Below are 24230 nucleotides of genomic sequence, written 5' to 3' on the forward strand. Positions count from 1 at the left end.
GATGGCTCTAATGATTAGCATTAGACCTACAGATTATTGGTGGCGCTCGCTACCCTGCGTAGTCACAGCAAGCATGGAGGCAAACTACATGAATGGAAACTCCTGGCCTTCCTAGCTCTATGATCCTGGGCTGCTTCACCTCCCTGTGAAAGGTGGACAGCAATGGTGCTTAACTTCAAAACTCGAAACCAAAATGCAATAAAATGTCAAAATGCTTTGCACAGTATCTACCCCTAGCAAGAGCCTACCTGGCAGTTGTTAAATGACTTAGTCCTCCTTCATGCCTTTGGAGTTTCTAATAAGTAAAATACCTGAAATGCAGATTGTTAGCTACTGAGGACAATCAAAGCCAGGAAAAACTAGGCTCCTCTCTTCTCCCCACAGGTACCAAAAAATCTGCTCAGAAAAGGAGGCAGGAAGTCCTAACCTGGTAGTTTATTTTGTTTTTATTGAATATTCATCATTACCTCCTTGAACAGCTAGAAGACCAGTAACCTAAATGAGCCAGAATTCAAACTCCTCCTAGGCTGACCAGCGGTGACATTTTCATCAGGACTGGGACCTTCTAGGGAAGAAAATGGCCTCATGTCTCTGAGAAATAAATGAGACCAAGAGGGCTGATGCAGGTATTGGGGTGCGCTGTTATCACTGACAGTATCCCTGATCTTCAGTGAAGTTGCTAGGATTAGGAGCTGCTAGGGTATAAAACACACACACACACACACACACACACACACACACACACACACACACACACACACACACACACACACACGCTTGGTATGAAAATGATCCTGAACAGCCAGAAAAGCTAGTAAGGGAAACTGACCTCAAGGGATTTTAGCCTGGAGAATTCTGAGGAACACTTAGCTCCAAGTGGAAAAACACCTGGGAAACCAAGTATCCGGAATACTCCTAGAACAACTCGTTTGGGACTGTCTGCGTCCCTTTCTACCAAAATTTTAAAAAATAATAATATCATCTTTGGCTTACTCCTTCCTAGCTACTTCTTTTCTCTCCCTTCTCCCACTTCCAGATCAAACCGGCCCCAGATCCTGGCCTCCCTCCCAGTCCTCCTCTCCCAGCGGAGGAAGGGGAGGACAAGAGGTGATTGGCTAGGTGAGCACAGCCCCGCCCTGCGCATTCCCTCCACCCCCTCCCTCCAGAAACAGCTGGAATGGGAAGTGGGCAGGGAAGCGGCGATTGGCTGAGAGTCCGTGGATGGGTGTGGCGAGGCGGCGCAGGTGAACCATTTACCTGTCCTGGTCAATCCGAAGGAGGTCAAAAGCAGAAGGGTGGAGGCCCGGGAAGCCGTGGGCTCTGGCTACAGCTCTGCCCTTTGGGATAAAAGGGTATTTCTTTCCTGTCTTCAGTCCCCCAACTCACTGAAGGTGAGTTAATTACCGACCATTACTTACTCTGCCAGGGGAGGATGGGCTTTAAGGGGAAGGGGCAGAACTAGTGGATTTGAGGGTGGGCAGGAGCTAAGGAGTTTCTTCTCTGTCTTTCAAGGCTTTCAGTCCCTCCAGAGATCGGATCCAGATGCTGGCTGTCTGGAGCCACGGTTCTTTTGTGGAGACCAGGACTGAGAAACAGCTTTTCTTTTCCACTCACCTATTTAGATTGAGTAAGCATCACTGCACTAACATCAAGAAAGGAAAATAGAGCAGGGTGTAGTGGTTTACACCTATAATCCCAGTCCTCCAGAGGCAGAGACAAGAGGATCATGACTTTGAGGCCGTCTTAGGCTACCTGAGGAGATCTGTCTCCAAAAGCCAAAAGAGGAAACTTTGGAAATTTCCATCTCTAAACCATAGGGATTGCGTTATGGTTTTGGAAGAGGTTAGTGCTGAGGGAACTAACGTAGGGCCTCGCCAAGGTGAGCAGAGAGCCTTGGTTTTCCATTGCTTTTGTTACAGGAAAATTCTCCTGTGGCTTTATCACCTCGGTGTCTATCTTTATTTAAATAAAAGGGCGCAGTGTGTGTCTGGCCGATGAGGGTGGTTGATAATGGGGCACTCTGCGGGCAGGTGTGTAGAGTGCAAACTGTGCTGGGTTGTTTGCGAGTGGATGTAAGGTTTGGACATGTTGAGAAACCTTGTATTCAGGCTGACAGCTCGTTTTCTGGAGAACCCACCAGAAGCCACCAGGTCAAATTGATTTGGGTTCCACGGGTTGATTTTCTGACTTGGCCTGTTAACAGAACCAGACATTGGCAAATGGAAAGTTACTTGGCTGTGTCCCGCCCCGCCCACATTTTATTTTTCAGCAGCATGTTGTGTCTGGTCAGAGTTCCAGTCCAAGTGGAGCGCAAGCAAAGGCACTGTGGCAAAGTCCGTGGGAGAACTACCCAGGATAGTGGTTTTTCTCTCGTGTCCCAAGTAGCAGTTTGTGTGGTAGGGGTATCTACATCAGGATGTTGGGTATAAGTGCTCTGGTCTGATTTGGTGTTGTTATTTTTTAAGCAATATTACAGCTTCAACTCAGAGTTTCATGCTTGCTAGACAAGTTTTCTACCACTTGAGCCACAGTTTGTGCTTTAGCTTATTTCACATTGGCCTTGGTTTTTGCCCATTGCCAGCCTCCGACCAAAATTATCCTACTTATGGCCTTTTGTATAGGTGGGATAATGGTCACACACCACCCTGCCCAGCTTGTGATTTAAAATGGGGTTTTAATGATAGTTTTTTGTCCAGGCTTGCTGTCAACTGCAGTCCTCCAGATCTCTGTCTCCCATGTACCTGGAACTACAGGCATGAGCCACAATGCTGGAAAGGGAGTTAGTATTCTAATATCTAACTTTGCCTCATTCTGATGCAGAGATGAAAAGTGGGAAGACCTCAAGACCAGGCTCGCAGAGTCTGGTACACAAAGCCTGAAAGATTATGCTGATGGGGGCTTCTGGTCCTGAAAACAACAGCTCTAAGGCTTAGCTTTCCCCACACAGTCTGAGGGTTCCATGGATGGTACCTTGTCAGGCCTTTCCTTCCTCCCTCCCCCCTTTCCTCCCTCCCTTTCCCTTCCCTTCCCTGCCCTCCCCTCTCCTTCCCTTCCCTTCCCTCCCCTCCCTTCCCCTCCCTTCCTCTTTCCTTCCTTCCTTCCCCTCCCCTTCCTTTTCCTTTCCTTTTTCTCTGCCAATACTGGAGCTTGAACTGAGGACCTGTTGCTGTTTTGCTCAAAGCTGGCACTCTACCACTTGAGTCATACCTCCACTTCTAGCTTTTTTGTGGTTAGTTGGAGATAAGAGTCTTGAGGACTTTCATTTGTAGTCTGGCTCTGAACTGCGATCCTTGGATCTTAGCCTTCTGAGTAGCTAGGATTGCAGGCGAGAACTACCAGCTGATCATGGCTCTTCTGTGCGGATGGTATTTCTACCCAGCCCTTCCCTCAAAACAATGGTGAAAGAGAAACTATTGTTGCCTCAATACAGAGAGAAACTTGCCCAAGTGCTAGTGGCGAGGGATGCGCACACAGTCTCCTTGGCATTCTTAGGATGGTCTCTGGTTGGAGGCACATTTGTGGGTAATCATCCCGAAGCAGAGGCCTTGGTCTAAGCAAACCTCTCTGACTTCTAGGAAGAGAGGCTGAGCTCTTTGATATGGAGGTAGGCGTACAGGAGGAGGTAGGCAAGTGGGCACTGGAAGCCGAGAGTGGAGCTTGAGCCCTCTCCCATCAACCCACCGCACGTGCCAGAGCTCCACCAGCCAGGCTGGGGGTTCATTCCCTTCCCAGGCCTGGCTGGAATCAGGGGAGTAGTTAATCTTTAATATGTTTGGGGATGGGTGGCCCTCACTATTCTTAACCCCTTCCCTCTTCCTCTTAAGTCCCCTCAGGAGGTCAAGGGTGAAAAGATTCCAAACTCACTTTGAATGCTTTGTTTGTTTCCCAGGCTTCTTATCAGGCAGAAATACCTTAAGTTTCGATGGCTGCGCAGATAGAGCCCACAAGTTTCGAGGTTGTAAAGCCTGTACAAGGAAACCATGTAGGTTGGATTAAGCCTAGTGAGGGAAGGTGAAAAGGTGGAAGAAGGAAAGATGATGGCTCTTCTTATTAGTTGACTGTTCAAACTCTACAAAGTAAGGGTACGTTAGGTGCCAGTACTCTAAGAGCTTGCTTTGCTTGGCGGCTCAGACTAATCTCTGCAGTGACTCTGTGACGTCTGGTCTCTGAGGGCCTAAGGTGTCATCACTTTACTCATGCTGAGCTGTTTGGGGCGGTGGACTGACGTGGAAGTACAAGGTGAGATAAGACTTGAGTTATAAAGCCCAAGGAAAAAAAGTAACAGGCCAAAGGTAGTAGTGTGCCAAGGATTGCCGACGGACTCTTCTTTTCTGTTGTTATTGTTGGTTGTGGGGTTTAAGCTCTGGGCCTGGGCACTGTTCCTGAGTTCCTTTGCTCAAGGCTAGCCCTTTACCACTTTGAGCCATAGCTCTACTTTTGTTTTGTTTTTTTTTGGTAGTTAATTGGAGATAAGTGTCTAATGGACTTCGCTGCCAGAGCTAGCTTCAAGCCATGATCCTCAGATCTCAGCCTCCTGACTAGCTAGGATTACAGGTGTGAGCTACCAGTGCCTGGCTGGGCTCTAGGCATTCCCTGAGGTGCCCCTGAAAGTCCCAGAGCCACAGGTTGCCCTGGTGGGGGTCATTCCTTATTCCTTAGCAAGGAGTAGTGAAAAGAGCCCAAGCTTTCTCATCTAGAAGTTAAAGAAAATATCACAGGTTATTCTGAAGATCTGGGTTGCATTTCTGGGGGCCTTTTGGAAAGTAGCGTGCCATAGAATGTAGGTAACATCGGCTGGAGGGGAGCACGTGTGTGCACACACATGCAGATCCTGAAGCTTGGACTCGGGGCCTGGGCACTGTCCCCGAGCTTGCTTTTATGGCTCAAAGCTGGCACTCTACCATTTGAGCCACAGATCTACGTCTGGTTTTGTTTTGTTTTGTTTTTGGTGGTTAATTGGAGATAAGAGTCTAACAGACTTTCCTGCCCAGGCTGGCTTTAAAATCAAGATTCTCAGATCTCAGCCTCCTGCGTAGCTAGGCTCTCAGGCATGAGCCACCTGTGCCTGGCTCGCATGCAGATGTTTAGGAAGCAGAAGTGCCCCTACTGTGTTTATCTCTTCTAGCTGCTTCAGGCTCTGAAATGACAGTGTGGTGGGCAGCCCGGGGAGGAAGGGAGGCTGGCCACCCTCTGCAAAGTGCCAAGGATATGTGGAAGAGGAAGGGTAGCAATTCTCTTTGAAAGTAAGAGCAACATCTGCTCGCCCATTCAGAGAGACTATCACATTAACAACAGCGAGTTGCTTTGAATGTGTATTGCCCCAAGTTGACATTTGAAGAAAACTGGAGCCCAAAACTGGATGCTGGGATCTGCTCTGACTTTTTTAAAACAATACCTTTGCCTTATACAGTTGAACAACACACCAGTGCCTATTGGGAGATCATAAATGTTAACTGAAAACATTCCCCAAATTCCATAGAGCCACTTATTCTTTGGGAGTTTTTCTTTTTAAAGCCTGCAGTAATAGGTTAGAAGCCAAGAAGAAGCCTTTGGACAGCTCCACCCAGTCAACCTGGGAAGTCATGCAGTGTTTGGATGCCTTCTCTGTGCCTAAGCTTAAGAGCTATGAAGCCCTTTGCACACTAGCCTCAACCCTACATAGCATGCTAGGAATGGGTTAGCACTCGCTGAACTTGAACAGTCACTAATGACACACATGGCTGAACTTTATCCACATTTCTCATGGGCCTGTTGCTTTGAGCTCTAGACACTGAGGAAGTAATCTCATAAGGAAATTCTAAGAGCTCTGTCACTCTGTGTTAATTTATCACTGGGCCTCTTTACTGTCTCTGCTCTTCTGGTCCCCTCCTTATCTCTTGAGAGACTTCAGTTTGATGAACCACATGCGGCTAGCTCGTTAGGGAATCTTCCCTTTCCTTTCCCCTATGTTCTGTCACTTTTTTCTTCCCCATTTGAGGGGCTCGTCCCTATCGGGGAGGCCAGAAAGCAGCCCCGTGAGGGCTTATTGCCAGCACTATAGAATTAGAAGGCTGAGTCACCCTACCCTGCCCAAACCTCAGTGTTGGCACTGGCAAGAACTATTGACACAAAGCCAAAGGGATTTCTAACCTTGCCTTCAAAGCTTCAAGTCCCCAGATCTCAAATAGAAGGCCCCACCTCCGGGACATTTGACCTAGCATTGGGAGGGGAGATGGTTCAACCATAGCCTGATGTTATGGGCAAAATAGGGATTCAGGATCAGATATGCTTTATTGTAATTCTAGCTCTCCCCCCACTTTCTGTTTGGCCTTGGATCTGGATTTTGATGGTGACTGCTTTAGGATTTCACGTGGCACACAAGTGTCACCCTTGGCCCACCCAGCTCTCACAGACCTACGAAACTGCTCAGGACTTCCAGAGACACCACTGACTTCCTTTGCCACTGTAATTGTCACAGTGTGCTTGCAATCATTTGCCTTGAGGGCTTGGGGTTAGAAGGCTGCTACCTAGGACATTTTTCTTACTCATCTGACATATGCTAGAGTGCTTTGTTGGAGCACGGGAGGAAATTGGCTTTGTGACAAGGCCTCCAGGTACCATGATCCATGGCCCCCAAGGGACAATGACCATGATGCCCACTGCCATGGCAGGCAGGATGGTGGTGAAGAGATTGTTACAGCAGCTGACAATTACTCAGCCGTGTGCCGCACACAATGCTGTGTGTATTGTTTCCTTTCTTTTTCTTTGTGGTAGTGGAGTTTGAACTCAGGGCTTTACACTTGCAAGACAGGTACTCTGCCACTTGGGCCACACCTCCAGCCCTTTTTGATTATTATTATTTTTTACATCGGGTCTCATGTTTTGCCCAAGCTGACCTGCACTCTGACCCCCATTTATACCTCCCACATATCTGAGATGACAGGTACATGTCATCACACACCTACCTTGTTCTATTAAGATGGGGTCTTACAAATGGTTTTTGTCTGAACTGGCTTAGAACCCAAGTTATGTGGCAGGACGTGCACACATCACTACATCCAACTATTGTTTGAGATAGTGTCTCATTAACTTTTGGCAAAGGCTGGTTTCAAAACCCTTTTGTCCTAATCTCGACCTCTCCGCTATTCAGGATTACAGGCATGAGCCACCAGTGCCCAGACTGCACAAAGTGATTTACTTGGAATATTCCATCATATAATATTCTCATAATGTCTAACAAAGTAGGTCCTGATCTTTCTCTCAAGCATATGCTCCCCCATTTTACCAGAATCGATTCATGGCTGGTGGTATGGCTCAAATGGTAAATTTCAAGCCTTTGAGTAAAAGCATTAAACACTGAGTTCAAGTCCCAGCCCAAGAAGGAGGAGGAAGAGGAAGAGGAGGAAGAGGAGGAGGAGGAGGATCCCTAAACTCTTGTTTCCCTTCCTTTCAGTTTAATTCCATCCTAGATGGGTCTTGTTTTTTCTTACCCACTATAACAACCGTAGTTATCATTTTTAAGTATTTGCTGCCAACAGAACTATGCCATTCTCTCATTTAATCCTTTCCCTATTTATCAAGATAAAACAGATTCAAAGAGTAATTTGTCTGAAGTCAAATGACTGTAAAATGACTCAACTGATATCTGAACCCAGACCCAACTGCAGCTAGAACCCAGGCTAGTCCCCCTGTAATTGTTTCTGGTAATGAAAACATTAGGCTCATCAGGTTAAGCTCCTGGTTTGGAGAAGAAGAAAAAACAACCTAAGAGAAGGGATGGAAGCTCTTTTCTGGCTAGCCTGCCTCTCCCTCATCTGAGCCCGAGCTCCTGCATGTATGAGAGCCAGCTCATGTGCCCCTCCATGCCGGCTGGAGGGGCTTGGGTCACGCTGTCCGCGGCCCACTTCCAGCTCTCTGCTTGCTTGGTGTCTCTGTCGCAGAGCGGAGCCTTGGCTCACACGTGGCTTTGATTCTTCTTTTTTCAGGCCCAGCTTGGGACATTCTTCACTTCCCTTCGCTTCCCCTCTGGAAGCCCCTTTCACCACTCCTGCACCTTGCTTCGGGCGATGCCTGAGAAGGAGCTGTGGCCAGCGGGGCCCGGCTCAGAACCCGTGACCCCCATCGGCAGCTGTGACAGCATGATGAGTGCCACCTCCAGCCGCTCTGGATCTGTACGTACTCCCTCCTGCCATCTGGCTGGCTGGCTGCACACCTGCCCTGCCCTGCCCTGCCGTGCTTTGCTCTGCCACCCATCATCACTGCGCTTCTCTTTCATCCTCCTCTCCAGCAAGTGAATCACAACATCAGCGGACATGCTCTGCCTCTGAGTCACCCCTGGTTCTATGGAGAACCGGGTAAGATGGCCTCAGAGAGTGATAAAGGGGAGACTTTTCCCCAGCTGTCCTTCGGTTGAGAAGGTTGAGCAGGGGAAAGGAGCAGGCCTGTGATCTGATATCAAGGTGGAAACTAAGCATCAGGGCCTTGAAGCTTGTGGATTCTTGAAGTGCCACAGTGCAAGGAATTACTTCTGTCTTTTACAGAGATCAAAGAGAATACAGAAATTTGGTGTTTAAGTCCTGGATGCAAACAGGTCTGGGTTCTCTGCCTGTAAGCCATATGACCTTGGCAGATGACCTGATTTCTCTGAGCTTTCTCCTTGGTTTTGAAATGGGGATAGTATTTTTTTTATTATTATCTTAAAGTAGTTGTACAAAGGGGTCTCAATTGAACATGTTTGAGTGATTGCTTTCACTTTTAATCACTGCCCCCAATCTATTTCAACTCCACCCATCCAAAGTGAGCATGATATTAATGCCTAATTCATAGAGTTTTTGGAGGGAGTTAATGAGAGACAGACAAAGCACTTAGCACTTGTCTCTCTCTAAACAAACCAACCACTGAACAAAAACAGCCCATCTAGGAACAGACACAGAAAACTCCCAAGTCACTGTGAGTTTGGACTAGTGTGTAATAAACTATAATTTTCATAGGCTTGAATTTCACTCTTGGTTGTGGTAGAGCTAGTGTGAAAGAATAAATTTGTCCTCTATCCAAATGGTGAAACTAGAGAAATGAAACTGCTTTACATTCTCTAGAGATATTTAAATTTTTAGAATTAGGGTCTCTATTGAATGTCCAAGGATGCTTACTATAGTCAGTGGACTTTGTTGGGTTTTGTTGTTGTTTGTTTCTTTGTGCTGGTATGGGGGCTTAAACTCAGAACTTTATGCTCTTTCACTCAAGGCTGGCGCTTTACCACTTGAGCTGCACTCCTACTTTCTAGTTAATAGACTTTGACACATGAAAATGGAGTAGAAGAAGCAACACACACACACACACACACACACACACACACACACACACACAGAAAAAAGTTTTTTTTTACCCTAGAGGATGTAGATACAGAACCATCTTGTTTGTATTAGACAGAAGCCAGTGTAAACAGTGACATTCTACAGGACACAGAATGTGACAGGGATTAAGGGTTCCAAAGTGAATCATCCACAGAGTAGAAATTCAGAGTTGATTTGTCCTATTTGAAGACTATTTTAGGAGGAAGAAAGTCTTTGTTCAGGAAAAGCCAAGATCTATATTGGAGGCTTCCCTAGACACGTGAGGACCCAGTCAGTCACGTGACCAATGATGCTTTAAGGGGTAGGTTAAAAATCTACCTCCCTTGGGCTGGGGATATGGCCTAGTGGCAAGAGTGCCTGCCTTGGATACACGAGGCCCTAGGTTCGATTCCCCAGCACCATATACAGAAAACGGCCAGAAGCGGCGCTGTGGCTCAAGTGGCAGAGTGCTAGCCTTGAGCAAGAAGAAGCCAGGGACAGTGCTCCAAGGCCCAGGACTGGAAAAAAAAAAAAATCTACCTCCCTCTCATAATATTTTTAGGGCTATCACAAAACCTTCCCTGTGATGCATTGTACTCATAATCTAACCTGTTGAATGGAAACCCCTTTGTACAACTACTTTTAAAAAACCAACACCTTCCATGGCCATGATCGGAGCTCTGGGGAATAGACTGCTCTGAAGTGTCCCATAACAGGAACAGAGGTGGAGGTGCTAATAAAGAAGGTTCAGGTCATGTTTCTTATCTTCCTATTTTTCCCTTTGGTTTTTTTCTTCAACCTCCTCTCTTGAAAAGCAACTTTCCCGTCAATCTTCCTTGCCTGGTAGAGGGTGGGCTGAACCATTACAGAGGCCACAGAGTCTTCCAAATATCCCTTTAGGCCTTCTCATGATGAAACTGATATTCTTCAATGTCTGTCACTGTTAACACTAAGTTCCTTTCTCCTCCCATCAAATCATCTAGGTTCTTTACCCCCTTAAGTTAATATTTGTTTAATCTGCACACTTACTTGAGTGTCAGCTAGAGCCAAATACCATCAAGGAAGTAAATACACAAGGGGAAAGAAATCCTGGGTGGAATGTACTTCAAAGTCAAATATAAAGTGTTTAGTAAGTTTATCTGTGGTTGGTCATGCCACTGTTCACATTGGCCTGGCAGCCAGTCACCGGCCACATTTCCTGTTTGTCCTCATATTGTCCTTGATATACCAGAGCAAGTATGTAGAAGTCCTTTGAAAAATTAAGAGTAATGTTCAAGTTTCAGGTCAAACCACCGTCATGCCTGCGTAATTTGGTGGTAAATCAGAGGTACATGCTTTGAAATACTTGACAGAGGTCACCCAGAATTAGAATTAGAACCTGGAACTGCTTCTGACCTGTATCCCTTGAGAGTTCTATCCAAGGCTCAACAACAGAAAGGCTCCTTGCCTTCTGCCTGCCCAGCTCCAGGGCTGGATTCCGGTAGGCCCCTCAGCCTGATCATCCCCCCTCTCTCTGGTGCCCACAGTTCACTGAAGCAGCCCTATCAGGCTTGCAGAAGAGCACCAAGGAAAGGGGACCAGCTCTTCAGCATTCTTTCCCCATAGCAGGGTGGTTCTCAGGCTCCGCCAGTTTCTACCAGAGCTCCCTCTCACACCTCCCTCTCCTGCAGACTGACAGCTACGACTTCCTGTCTGCTGAAGAGAAGGAGTGTCTGCTCTTCCTGGAGGAAACCATTGGCTCCTTGGATGCTGAGGCAGACAGCGGACTATCCACTGATGAGTCTGAGCCAGCCAGCACTCCTCGAGGTTTCAGACCACTGCCTGTCACTCAGCTGACTCCCCAGGGTAAGATGGATTCTCTGGGGAACAAAACCCAGAAAGTCAGTGCCTCCTTGTGGTCCCTTCCCTCTTCCCCTGCCCACTGCTCTAATGGTGACAGATGACAGAAGAAACTCTGTACCCTCTCCTGACTGGAGTAAAGCCTATTCCTTGCCTAAAGGGGAGAAGGGACCACCACAAGCCAGCTGTAATGGTTTGGGGTGGGGAGGGATTCAGGAAAGGGTGGGTGATTGGCCTTACAGGGACTGAGTCAGCCTCAGGAGCTAATCGAGGTGAACCAGAGGACAGGGCTGCAAGAGATAAGAAGAGGGAAGGGCTCCTCAACTGCAGGTGTGGGTGCCTCAAGGCCCTTGTTAGAGAGAGGGTGGTGAGCTCCAGCTTAGTAGAAGGGGACAGACAGAGTGATACATAAGTATGGGTGTGTGGAGAACTTTACTCCTGAGAACAGTCGCACCGGTATAAGAGCTACAATCATTTTTCAATCATTCAACCACTGAACAAATATTTATTAGCCATGCCTTAGACAGGGAGCTTGCATTGGTCCTGGAAGCCAAACACTAAGTCCAGTGAGCCATAGGCACCTGCCACACTTTCTGCAAAGGCAAAACACCATGTATGTTACTTCCTGGAGATGGTGAAATTGCACCTTGCTATTTCAGAGTGGTCCATATGCTCACAGAACATGAGAGCAGAAAGCTGACCAAGTCAAGAGTGAATGATTCTACTAGACACAGCTATCTGGAAGCCCCAAGGTCACTAGAAGGAACCATCCCAAGTTATTCCCCAACTTTGGAGCATTTATAGAAAGTTGGGAGAGCCTGAGGCAAGGATGTAGAGCAATCAAGGAACAACCTCCCCCTAAATATTTTGAAAATTCCTCAGTCCAAAGGAATTGCTGTTCTATTACTGTAGACAGTATCCAAAGATGGCTGGCACCAGTGGCTCACACCTGTAATCCTAGCTACTCAGGAGACTGAGATCTGAGGATTAAGGTTCAAAGCCAGCCCAGGCAGGAAAGTCCATGAGACTCATCTCCAATTAATCACCAGAAAGCTGGAAATGGCACTGTGGCTCAAGTGGTAGAGCCCGAGCCTTGAGCCGAAGAGCTCAGGGACAGTGCGTAGGCCCAGAGCTCAAGCCCCATGACCAAAAAAAAAAAGCAAAGAAAGCCCCCCTCTCTCCAATGTCCTCCTCATCACAGCTTGTTAGGGGAAGAGAGTTTAGGAAGTACTTGCATTTCCCTCTACAACAGGGTTCTCTCACTTTTGCCCACTGATTTTTACCTCTTCTCTCTGATCCTCCCAGGAAAGCCAGAGGAAGCGCTCACTCAGCAAGGAGCAGAGCCACAGAGAGTAGCCTTGTCCTCTTCATCCCGTCCTCCTGAGCCCCTGGGCCCGGGCCTCAGGTCAGGCTCCCACAGCCTCCCTAGAAACATCCACATTGGCAGAAACCAGAGCCTCAAGAAAAGCCCTGCCCAGACCAACGGCCACTTCCCCAGAACGGAGCCTGGGAAAGAGCAGACCAGCCAGGGCAGTGAGCCTGGCCAGGTGCTGGCCTGCCCCCAGGGGGCTGCTCTTGACCTGGACGGGGTGCTTATCCCCCCACCAGAGGCTTTCCAGGACACTCAGCCAGAGCAGGCTAGGAAACACAGCCTGCCAAAGGGACCAGGAGGGCAGAACCACACACCACCTGTGTCCACCAGCTCCCAGAAGAGACAGGAGAGTTCAGAAGCCATGTCCCAGACGGCCAGTGGGAAAGACTCATCCGCGGGCCCAGGGCAGCCACCACGGCCTCCTTCTGCCCAGTCCTCTCAGAATGCACCATCAGGAGGCGATCTGCATGCTGGACCAGCTCCCCTGACAGCTCCCAAGCCCCGGAAACTGCCCCCGAACATAGTTCTGAAGAGCAGCCGGAGCAGTTTCCACAGCCAACCCCAGCACTGGCTGTCGCGCCACACGGAGACCGGAGACGCCAGTGCGGTCGCCTCTTCCCTGCAGGAGCAGAGGAAAGCACGCAGGGAGGCACTGGAGAAGCTGGGGCTGCCCCAGGACCAAGATGAACTGGGCCCCCGTGACAGCAAGACGACCACTCCTGGCTCCCTGAGACTCAAGGAGGCTCTGAGGCCTGGCCAAGCCTCAGGGCCAGCCCAGCCAGCAGCTCCAGCTCCCATCCCTCCAGCTGCTGCTGCTGGAGGAAAGGCTCCAGCTTCGGCACTGGGGCCTTCTCCAATGAAGTCTGCAGGCTGGGGGTCCTTGCCAAGCAAGGCTCCTCCTCAAGAACCGGCCCAGGGGAAAATGGCAGCTGCCAACTCCGTGCCTATTCCTATCCCAGCAACTCCAAAGACCCACAGCCCCCTGCTTCCATCAAAGCGAGACTCGGGGCTAACGCTGCAGGAGAGCAGCATCCCCGGCCTCAGGCAGATGAGCTTCAAGTCCAACACATTGGAGCGCTCGGGCGTGGGGCTGAGCGGCTACCTCTCCGCTGAGAAAGACCCCAGCCCCCCAACCAGCAAGTCGCTGGGGAAGGACTCCTTCCTGGACAAGACTTCCCCCAGTGTCTTGCGCAATTCCCGGCCCCGGCCTGCCTCCCTGGGCACTGGGAAAGACTTTGCAGGCATCCCTGTGGGAAAGCTGGGTGACCTGGAGCAAGGTCAGAATTCCAAACGCTTGTCCTACCAAGGCCAGAGCCGTGACAAGCTCCCGAGACCCCCCTGTGTCAGTGTCAAGATCTCCCCGAAGGGCATCCACGATCCACACAGGAGGGAAGCGCTGAAGAAGCTGGGCTTGCTGAAGGAGTAGGCCCTGCTCACCCGGGCCACCAGCTCTGTCCAACCAGCCTGGCTCTGCCTAGGAGCTTTGCAACCTTGCAGCTCAGGCCCTGCACCGGGGCCCGCATCTCTCCGATGCTCTCCTCTCTCCAAGGGGAAGAGAGGGAGAGACTTGACACCAAGAATACGTTTCTATTCAGAGTGCTTGTACCACTGAGTGCCTGCCCTGATCACCCTGAAGATGAGTTGCACAAGTATGTGTGTGTGTGTGTGTGTATTCTCACTAACACTATTTATATAGCACAAAAGTCATTACTGAGAGTTCTAGTCTTGCTGGAGATTTTCTTATAATGGATACAGTTTATCCTACTTCAGAATAGAGGGAGTAGGAGAGGAGAGAGCTTGAGAAGAAAAGTCAAATGAGATGATAGATGTGATAGTAATGTGAAAAACACTACTGTGCATTAAAGAAAAAGGTCATGTGAAATATAGAACCTTGCGATAGATGGAGACAGGCCGATACCTGGCTAGATCTCTCTCTCTCTCTCTCTCTCTCTCTCTCTCTCTCTCTCTCTCTCTCTCTCTCTCTCTCTCTCTCTCTCTCTCTCTCTCTCTCAGTTGGACTTCCTGCATGACGCCTGGGCCCCAGAAGCCAATTTGTTATCTCTTCCCACACATCCTCCTCAGTATCACCAGTCCCAGCATGGGACACATCCCTGTGACTGAAGCTCTTCGTTCACTGATAGCAGAACAGCTCTCCTTGGTCTGAGAAGACAGGGTACACGAGTGCACGTTCACTCCTCCGCCTCTACCCCCAGAGTCCTTGTTCATAGGGTGGCAATGAAAATAAAGTATGCCACGGTCCATGACTCTGCTGTTCCTGTTCTTCCTGCTCGCTGCCTCCCTGTCTCATGTTTGAGGGTGGGATAATAAAGCGATCGAAGCATAGCTTACAAACTTTCTTTTTAAAATAAAGTCTGTGAGACTCTTATTTCTGATGAGCCAGCGAAAAGCCAGGATAGAGATGTGGCTCAAATGGTAGAGCACCAGCCTCGAGTGCTCTGCACAGAACGGTTTCAGACCTTGTCCCTGCTGTCGTAAGTTCCACTGACGGAAAATCAACCTGACACAGACTGTCATGGTGGGGAAGAAATCCTGAACAAAGCACCCAACTTGGGGAGATAATCATTGGTGAAAGGAGTGACCCATCAAGGTCATTTTACCATTAGAAACAGAGCTGCGTTGATACCCTTGAGCTTCTGATTGCCACTCCATGAGACCCCGGCTGCCTCCCTCAACTGCTGTTCTCCTACATCTTCCCAGCATTGTCAAGATGCCCTGTCACAGGCACAGCCCCTAGGCCCTTCAGAATGCCAGTATGACTCACCAGATTCTGGTGGCTCACCTGTAATCCTAGCTTCTCAGGAGGCTGAGATCAAGGTTCAAAGCCAACCTTGGCAGGAAAGTCCATCCTTGTCTTCAATTAACCAGCAAAAAGCCAAAGTGGCAAAAGTGGTAGAGCACCCCCTTGAGTGAAAAAGCTAAAGGACAATGCCCAGGCCCTGAGTGTAAGCCCCAGTTCGGTCACAAAACAAAACAAAAATAACACAGAATGCTAAAGTGTCTTCCCCTGCACCGAGAATTAAATGTTCAGAATACTATTTAATGTTGAGATTTTTTTTTTTTTTTTAATTTAACTTTGTCTTCTTCCTCTTGAGTGGCTGGAACCACAGATGAGCACCACCACACAATGGCAATAGCTCATCCTACCTAGAACAACTCTCCCTACACATTTTCCATCTGCATTTTGAGAAGATGCCAACGGAGCAGAAAGAGTAGGTGATGTGGGCTTGTGACTCAGGCGTGGTGATTAGACATGGCCAGACATGACCCTGCCTCCCCGCTCTCCTGGACAAGTACATCCTGTAGCTGTGACTACCTTTCTATCTAGGATCTCCAGATGTGAGGGGCAGATGCGCTTGGAAAGGTGCCTTTTAATTTCAGTGAGCATTTCTGGGGTGAGTCCTTTTGAACCCATCATTGTCAAAAGCTTAGGATTCCTGAAAATGATGGCCAGGCTGGGGTTGAGGACAACGCACGCACAGCTCCACCCGGCCATGGTATGTGGTGTGTGGGTGTGGCGGTTTTTATGTACACTCTTACATAGACTCACACCCCAAACCCTGGTGCCTCATTCCTAGCCCTGGGCGAGACCCGCTCTGTCATGTCTGGTAGGGACTCCCATACTGGCCAAGCTATATCTTATTGCAGGGCTTCAGAAGAGAAAAGAGCCTCTGGAGCACTGATTTGACATACCAGAAGAGGTGAGATGCCCTTTGTGTCTATTTCCAGATACAACCGGAGCCCTGATTCAATCATTATTTTAATTGATAGGAACCCATGAGACTAATGGGTTAATGAATGGAGAGAATGTGGGGTCCTAACATGGATAAAAGGCTGACCTGCATGGGTTAGTGAGGGGTACCACCTGCTAAATCCCACCCCAGGAAAAGAAATCCCCCCTTCTAGACTTATCTAGCTCCGTAAGACCTGCACCTGTCCCTCTGCATCCTGACTCCAGGGACAAGCTCATTCCTCCATGCTGCTTCCAGAATGGTCTTGGTGATTGAAGAGTAATGAAACCAAACGCAGTTCCCTTCATTTGGAAGGAAAGGGCAAGGGAAACTGAGGTACCTGGGTATCTCAGATAAAACTGTGTACACAGATAAAACTACTCTTCTTTCTAATGGAACTGATTGACTGGAAGGTGAGCTGTTTATCTCTTTTCAAAGGATTTTGGATGGAGATTTGTAAAGTCAGGTTTAACTTTAAAGGCCAAAGTGAGTCGGGCTCTGGTGGCTCATGCTTGTAACCCCAGCTACTCAGGAGAGGGGGCTGGGAATGCGGCCTAGTGGTAAAGTGCTCGCCTCGTATACATAAAGCCCTGGGTTCTTTTCTCCAATTAACTGGCAAAAAGCTGGAAGTAGAGAGGTGTGGCTAGAGCACTAACCATGAGTGGAAAAAAAAAAAAAAACCCAAGCCAGAATGTGAAGCCCTGACTTCAAGTCACAGTACAAAGAATTAAACAAAATAAATAAAATATGTACATAAAAGCTGAAGTGACAGTTCTCTTTGCATGTGACCTTGGATCTCTGCCGTACACCACCATGATGCTACTGCTGTGCACAAACCACCTGCCAAACACAGAGACCGGCCTCTGCCCACCCTGGCACTGTGGAGTTCGGTCTTCTTTCCACATGCTATCCTGGGACTCATTCATTCTGACTCAAGGGCGACAGGACAGACCTACGTGCCACTTTACACTGAAGTCAGAACAGGCTCACTCACCTCTACCTGCCTCCCTCTACAGAGCGAAGCGTGATCTAGAAGAGGCTGTGCTGTAACTTGGGGTAGGCAGGTGTGCAAACATTTGGTGTTTGTTTTGTGTAAGGAAGGGCAGGGGAAAGAGGAATCCAAGCCCTCACTGATGTCCCAGATTTGAGCTGGAAGTGAAAGGTAAAGAGGATTCAGGATTTGAGAGCGTGATCCATCGAGGAACCACTCCTTTTCTGGATTCCATGATTGACGTCTGTGTAGGCAGAGAAGGAACAGCCAGTTAGGATGTCATCAACTAGGGGAGGTAAGGCCCAGGGTGTGTGCACAGGAGAAGTCCTGTCTGTCTCAAACAGCTTCAAAGGAGGACTGTGGATCCAATGCGTCTGTGTTCTTTTGCTCATGTAGGTGACTATGGAGCATAGACATCTAGGCTGAAATTCTGTCTCCATCATGGACCAGCAACTCTGGGGATGTGACTTTAACTCTCTGAGCCTCACTTCTCATCTGTAGGATGAGGGAAGCACCACCAGCCCTTCAAGATTTGGAGGAATCAATATGCATAATTCAACATTTCATACGGCATAGCGACTCAGTAAATTGTAGTAGTATTTCCCATCTCACAGGGAGTGAATTTAAAGAGGGTTGAAAGCCAAGAGCTCACCCCCACTTAGCTTTGAGACAAAATAGAAGAGAGCTTGCTGCCTTTGAAACTCCAAAGTAACATCTAGTGCTTGGCATGCCCACCAAGTGACTCAACTTCACCCACACCGCGTTCCCTGCAATTGGAAAAGAAAGGGATCAGCACGAAGCTGTTGTTTGAGCTCAAGCCTCCTGCTTCTACCTTCTGAAATCTCAAGCCTCACTTCTTGGCCATCAGTTTCATGCGTTCCCTGGCCATACAGTTTATTTTGGTGGGGGTGGGGGGGCTGGGGAGGTGGGGGGGGTGATATAAAAGGGAATGGGGGAGGATGGGGCTTGAACTCAGGGCTGGGCACGGCCCATAGCTTTCTTAGCGCTAGTTTTTTTTTACCAGTTGAGCCACAGCTCCACTTCTGACTTCTGACTTCTGTGGTGGTTAGTTAGAAGTCTCATGAGCTTTCCTGCCTGGATTGGCTTCAAGCCATGATCCTCAGATCCCAGAGCCTCTTGATTAGCTAGAATTATAGGTATGAGCCACTGCTACCCAGCTTGAGTTTACTTCTTTATGTTTCCTCTAACTTCTTTTTGCTGTGGAATCCCAGGCTGTTCTATAGTTGTTTATTTTTAAGATGGAAGGAAGAAATTTCTGCAACACAGGGATCTATGGCTAAAGTCAGACAGAGATAAAATGTAGAAAATGTTTCAAGGTTCCTGGAACTTTTTTTTTTTTTTCCACTAGTCCTGGGCCTCGAAACAGATACACACAAATTGAAAGATCTTCCCCAACATCATTGGCCAGTGCTCTTCAAAAGCACAATGGCCCTGATGGATACAGAAAACCCCGAGGAATGCTGGAGCCAGGGAAAGAGATGTGATCCATCGATGCAAGGTGGAATCCCGATCAGTCCAGTTTTGGTAAGTGTGACAGATAAGATGTTAGCACCAGGAAGAGCAAGGTGAAGCTGATACAGGAACTCATATTGGTTTGTTGTGGTGGTGGTGGTTGCAATTTTCTGTAAGTTCAAAATTATTGCAAAATAAGAAGCTCAAGAATATATACATATATGAAGTCGAAGTAGACACATCATGACCTCCCTCTGCTTTTAGGACAGGGATCAAAATAAGGGCTGTGAACTGTCCAAACTTCATCCCTGTCTGAATTGTAGTCACTCCTCCAGTGCAAACGGAAGGCAGGACCCGTCTAATTCACTGGGTTTGATGCACTGTTCAGATTTGCTTCAATATGCCCAGTCCATCTTGGGCCTTCCAGCCGGGAGGCCACCTGGCCCTCCAAGTGGTCCCTTGGGTAGTTAGGGTTGGGAGACAAGTGTGTAGACCTTGCCTCTGCTTGGGGGTGTTGAATAGTATTGGGAAGCTTCTGACCAAAAGTAGAGAGCATGCTCATCCCAACAGTGTACTCTGAGAGGCAGAAGAGGACCATTTAAGAGGACAGACTATGGAGTCCATCAGGTAATGTGCGGAGAGATAATGTTTACTGCACTTAAATCACACAAGACCGAGGCTTCTACATTGGCCTTATATGCTACAGTTTCTCCTTTAAATGTCCTCCAAAGGCCTGCACATGAAAGGACTGGTCCTTAAGATGGTGCTATTGGACAGTTGTTGGCGGGGGGATGGGGGGGAAACTAATGGAAGTTTTCAGACCATCGGGGGAGTGCTCTTGAGGGGGATTGGATTGTGTGACCCAGCCTTGCTCTCTTTTGCTCTCTGGCCATGAGGTGAGCAGCTTTGTTCTACCACATGCTCCATTACCATTTTGAAATGTGGCTGCTGTGATGGAGGAATTGACCTTAAAAAAAAAAAAAGCAACTTTGTTTTACTTTAATAGATCTAAATTAATTCGATCTAGATTAAGTAATCTAAATGAATTAGGCTCTGCTGGGAGACAACCCCATTCTAGAGTTCTGACCTCTCGGCTTCTCCTCCGGAAATGCTGCGTGGAGCAATCACAACTTCTCCTTTTTCCATTCAATGTCACTTCCTCCTCTTGCTTTAGAACTTACATCTGTCCCCTCCGCACCCCGAGGCCAAGCTTCTCAATCACCAGTGATGTCCTTGTGGCCAGATCCACTGGACCCTCTCTCATTCATCTATCTCTCCTTTCTCCTCCTGAGTACTATGCGTTCCTTTTTTTTTTTTTTGGCCAGTCCTGGGCCTTGGACTCAGGGCCCGAGCACCGTCCCTGGCTTCTTCCCGCTCAAGGCTAGCACTCTGCCACTTGAGCCACAGTGCCGCTTCTGGCCGTTTTCTGTATATGTGGTGCTGGGGAATCGAACCTAGGGCCTCGTGTATCCGAGGCAGGCACTCTTGCCACTAGGCTATATCCCCAGCCCTATGCGTTCCTTTTTGAAGTCTCCTTTACCAGATTTGGGCCCCAGGTCTCTGTTTCCATCTTTGCCTCCTTCTCAGAACTGCCCCGTATTCTCTAGCACATTAAGCTTGTCCCAGGTCTGGGGCAGCTTTCACTATTTCTTCTGCTGGAATTCTTCCTCAAAGGCCTTAGCTGGTGCCTGCTCTATCAAGGCAACGCCAGTCTTTTCTTTAATTGCACCACCCAAATTCTCTGCGTAGTTCTCACTACCATCTAATCTTTTCTTGCTTATTGGTTTGATAATTGTATTTACTTTCCCTCCACAAAAATGTAACTCCACGAATGCAAGAACTTTGTCCACCTTGCAAAAGAATTCTGCAAATACTCAACAAATACTTGTATAATGTGGTAGAGTGCTTGCTTCCCATACAAGCCCTGGGTTCGATTTCTCAGCCCCACATACACAGAAAAGGCTGGGAGTGGCACTGTGGCTCAAGTGGTAGAGTGCTAGCCTTGAGCAAAAGAAAGCCAGGGTCAGTGCCCAGGCTCTAAGGTCAAGCCCCAGGACTGGCAAAAAAAAATAATAAAAAAAAATATATATATATATGAAAGGCATTATTTGAGGAGAGAGAAGTTTTGAAAGCTGAAAAGGCAAAAGTCTGCCAACACAGGTCCACATAACACCATATGCACATAAAATAAGATGATAACGCAAACATTTTCATGGAATCTGGAGAATAAAGGTCATCAACAATTTCAGCGGAGAGGTTTGTTTTGATTTCTTTTGATATCGTTTGTCTTGCTGGGTAGCCCAGGTTGCCTTCCAACTCTCCATCCTCCTGCTTTGGGCTCCCTAGCACTGGGATTCCAGTCTTGTACCACCACATGCATCTCGCTGGAGCGCTGAGTGTGGAGACCGAACTAAGCAGGTTGTAGGGCAACAGAAGTAGATGTGGTAAGTTTGGCTTCAGCTTAGCTAGAAAGGGAAAACGGGAAGTTGATGAAAGGTGATAAGGGTCCAAGGAAGCTTGATATATCCTTTGCTTTAAGAGGGAATAGGTTCGAACATGATTAGATGCTAAAAGAAAAGAGTCAGTGGAGGGAAAAATTACATATAAGGGGGAAGCAGTCATGCGAAGAAAGTCTCCTGAATGAACACAGAAAGATTGTGATCTAGGGGCTGGGGATATGGCCTAGTGGCAAGAGTGCTTGCCTCCTATACATGAGGCCCTGGGTTCAATTCCCCAGCACCACATATACAGAAAACGGCCAGAAGTGGCGCTGTGGCTCAAGTGGCAGAGCAAAAAGAAGCCAGGGACAGTGCTCAGGCCCTGAGTTCAAGCCCAGGACTGGCCAAAAAAAAAAAAAAAAAAAAAAAAGATTGTGATCTAGTGATTAAATAATAAAGAGTCAGCAGTCAGGAACTTCTCCTCGGAGTCAGGAACAAATAAAGAAGGCAAATAAAGAGAGGTGTGGCAACAAAACAACAACAAAAAACACTCCTCATAAGTACTGGGTGAAAAAGGGAAGGCTCTTCCTCTTAATGGGTTGATTTTAGAGCAGCATTTCCTGTTGAGATCAGGAGATTTAGGGGTAGGGCCAGGAGATTGATAAGAGAAGCTTTAGCACAGTGCTGAAGAACTGGTTGATTTCAATCAGGGACAAAATCAAAACCAAACTGAACAATGGGAAGGCCAAGAAGTCAAAGACCATCTCCTCCTGCTCTGTGGGGCAATGAAGGTCTGTTCAGGCTGCAGGGATGGAGGCTCCTCATTCCACTCCCCAGCTGCTGTCTGATACTATCCACAGCGATGGCCCTAGTTCCTACACAATGAAGCAATACCCACAATTCCTTGAGAGTTTCCATAATCTTCCACAAACTTCCAGCACCCTGACTGGACTGGAAGGGCCTCTGTCAGTATCTGAAGGTGAGGATAGATAGATAGGTGACAGGGAAAGTAGCAAAACCTAGCAAACCATTAGATCTCACTGGGTGAAATGACGTCTAGGTGAGAATACATGATGGAATCCTCAGCCCCAGGTCATCCCAGACCTTCAGGATGGGGAGTAGAGGCAAGAAGCAGAGGAGGCAAGTTTCATTAGGACAAGGATGGAAAGGGTGCTATGTGACAAGCTGAAAGGAGTCAGAGTTTTGTGTCCAGTTGCAACGGTGGGGTGTGGGAATTCTGCGAGACCTGGAAAGGGTTGAAAGAGTAGAAAGCCATCTCTGCACACTTCTCAGAAGGCTGAGAACTGTGCCCTGGGAAGGTCAAACAGTCAAGGCAAGACAGAGCTATAGGATACTACCCTAAGTGTGTTTTAACTTAGAGTTGTTTAGACACTAAAACCTTAAGACCTTGGAGATAAGATAGACGTCTGTGAAATGTTTATTGTTCCCTTCTGCTCCCCAACAGTAAGGGAGTTAGTTATCACTATGTATGTAAACTCTACCTCGTGTTGATGGTTGTAACCACAAGATAGATTGATGCCCTGGTTTGTGCACATACCTGTAGCCCTCCCCTCCCCCCCACATTAAACTGAGTAAAAAGATTGTTAAGGTGGTGGTGGGGGCGGTGTCTCAGGACTCTCAATCTGACCTTTTGAGTCTCCTGGTACCCCGTTTTTCTATTTCCTTCTATTTCTCACTTCTCCATCCCAGTATCTCGTCATTGGGCTGTTCTGTTCCATAGCCGTGGTTAGCAACAGTGGGTAGGGGGAGGTTGTAGAGAGAACGCTGGCGCGCTGGTATATAGGGCCTTGTTGGACACTGGCTGAGGCCCTGCCTGGGTGAATCTGTTCCTGCACAGAAATGCACAGACTGAATGATCTCTTTCCTTCTCAGATATGGGAGTTGGCAGGTATCAGCAGGGCAGAGGAAGTGATTGACTAGGTTCAAAAATCCTCCTTATTTACTGTCAGTAGTGGTCAGGATTAGCTGTCAGCTAAGTTCACTCGGCCTCATATGTTATAGTTAGTGCAAACCTGATGAAGGGTTGGATATTGGTCAGTGAAGTAAAGTGGGGGTTCGCTAAAATGAAGTGCCCCCCCCAAGGGAGGGGATTCCTGGTTCCCCCAAGAGTCCACCACACAGTCTCCAGCTACAAGATGACAAAAAGACAGATTTATTGGGGAAGTAAAAAGTGAACAAAAAGTGAACCGACCAGCCTTGGTCGCAGCCCAGACTTGGTCGCCGGAACTGCCGGCCACGTGTGCGGGATCAGGGCCCAGACTCGGGAGCTGGAATCGCCCCCACGTGTGCAGGCCAGACTCGGGAGCTGGAACCGCGTGCCCGCGTGGCCTTCCAGCCTGGTTATAAGGCAAACATCACAGCCAAACTTGCCACACACAGGCGACCAATGAGGATACAGCACTTACAGAGCACGCTAGGCCACACGCAGGTGGCCAATAGAGTTACAGTCTGTCGCATAGTATCTATTTGAACCAACCTATCATTCTAGTTAGAATTGGCGCATGGATTTGGCGGGGCTCACAGGATGCAGGTGGATACGCCTACTCATAGGAGGGTTTAACCTGAACGTTCCTTGAAACTTCCATGCTTCAGGTGGTCAAGCAGTTTACACAATCTTATCACAGCGAAGGGGAACTTCCCTGGATAGGGTGGGGGAGATCTTAGTGAAGATGGAGTTGGCTTCTGCTCTAATCTGACCTGGAGTCAATCTGACACCCCTCCACAGTTAATGATGGCACTGGCCAGATCTGACCTCCCTATTACAGTCAGTGAGAACTAATATGACAGACAAAGAAAGAGAGACCCACGTGTTTTCCAGAGTTGGGAGTTGCTTCTCTGCCCTTACTCTTCTAGTTGTTCCTTCTTTTGCTACCTTCGTATCTTTCCACACAGGTCTTTAAACACTATCCTTGAGACATGTGGTTAAAATTGGCATTCAGAAAACATTTAAAGAATGGGGGGTGGGGCATAGAATACAAAGAAGAGAGCTCCCAAGCAAATGGGGGAGATGCAATTTTGTGACCCAGAAAGCATTCT

At 48.1% G+C, this 24230-nt stretch overlaps 1 protein-coding gene across 1 annotated transcript; it reads left to right on the plus strand.

Annotated features, from left to right (window-relative positions):
- The first annotated feature begins 1232 nt into the window (after positions 1–1232).
- C11H1orf116 (chromosome 11 C1orf116 homolog) lies at positions 1233–14459 on the plus strand. Its single transcript, XM_048356979.1, has 4 exons — positions 1233–1391; positions 7965–8150; positions 10982–11156; positions 12456–14459. The coding sequence occupies exons 2-4, from the start codon at positions 8046–8048 to the stop codon at positions 13946–13948; spliced, it is 1773 nt and encodes a 590-aa protein (XP_048212936.1). The 5' UTR covers positions 1233–1391; positions 7965–8045; the 3' UTR covers positions 13949–14459.
- Positions 14460–24230: the final 9771 nt, after the last annotated feature.

This window comes from Perognathus longimembris, chromosome 11 (assembly GCF_023159225.1).
Source record: "Perognathus longimembris pacificus isolate PPM17 chromosome 11, ASM2315922v1, whole genome shotgun sequence".
Classification (NCBI taxonomy): domain Eukaryota; kingdom Metazoa; phylum Chordata; class Mammalia; order Rodentia; family Heteromyidae; genus Perognathus; species Perognathus longimembris.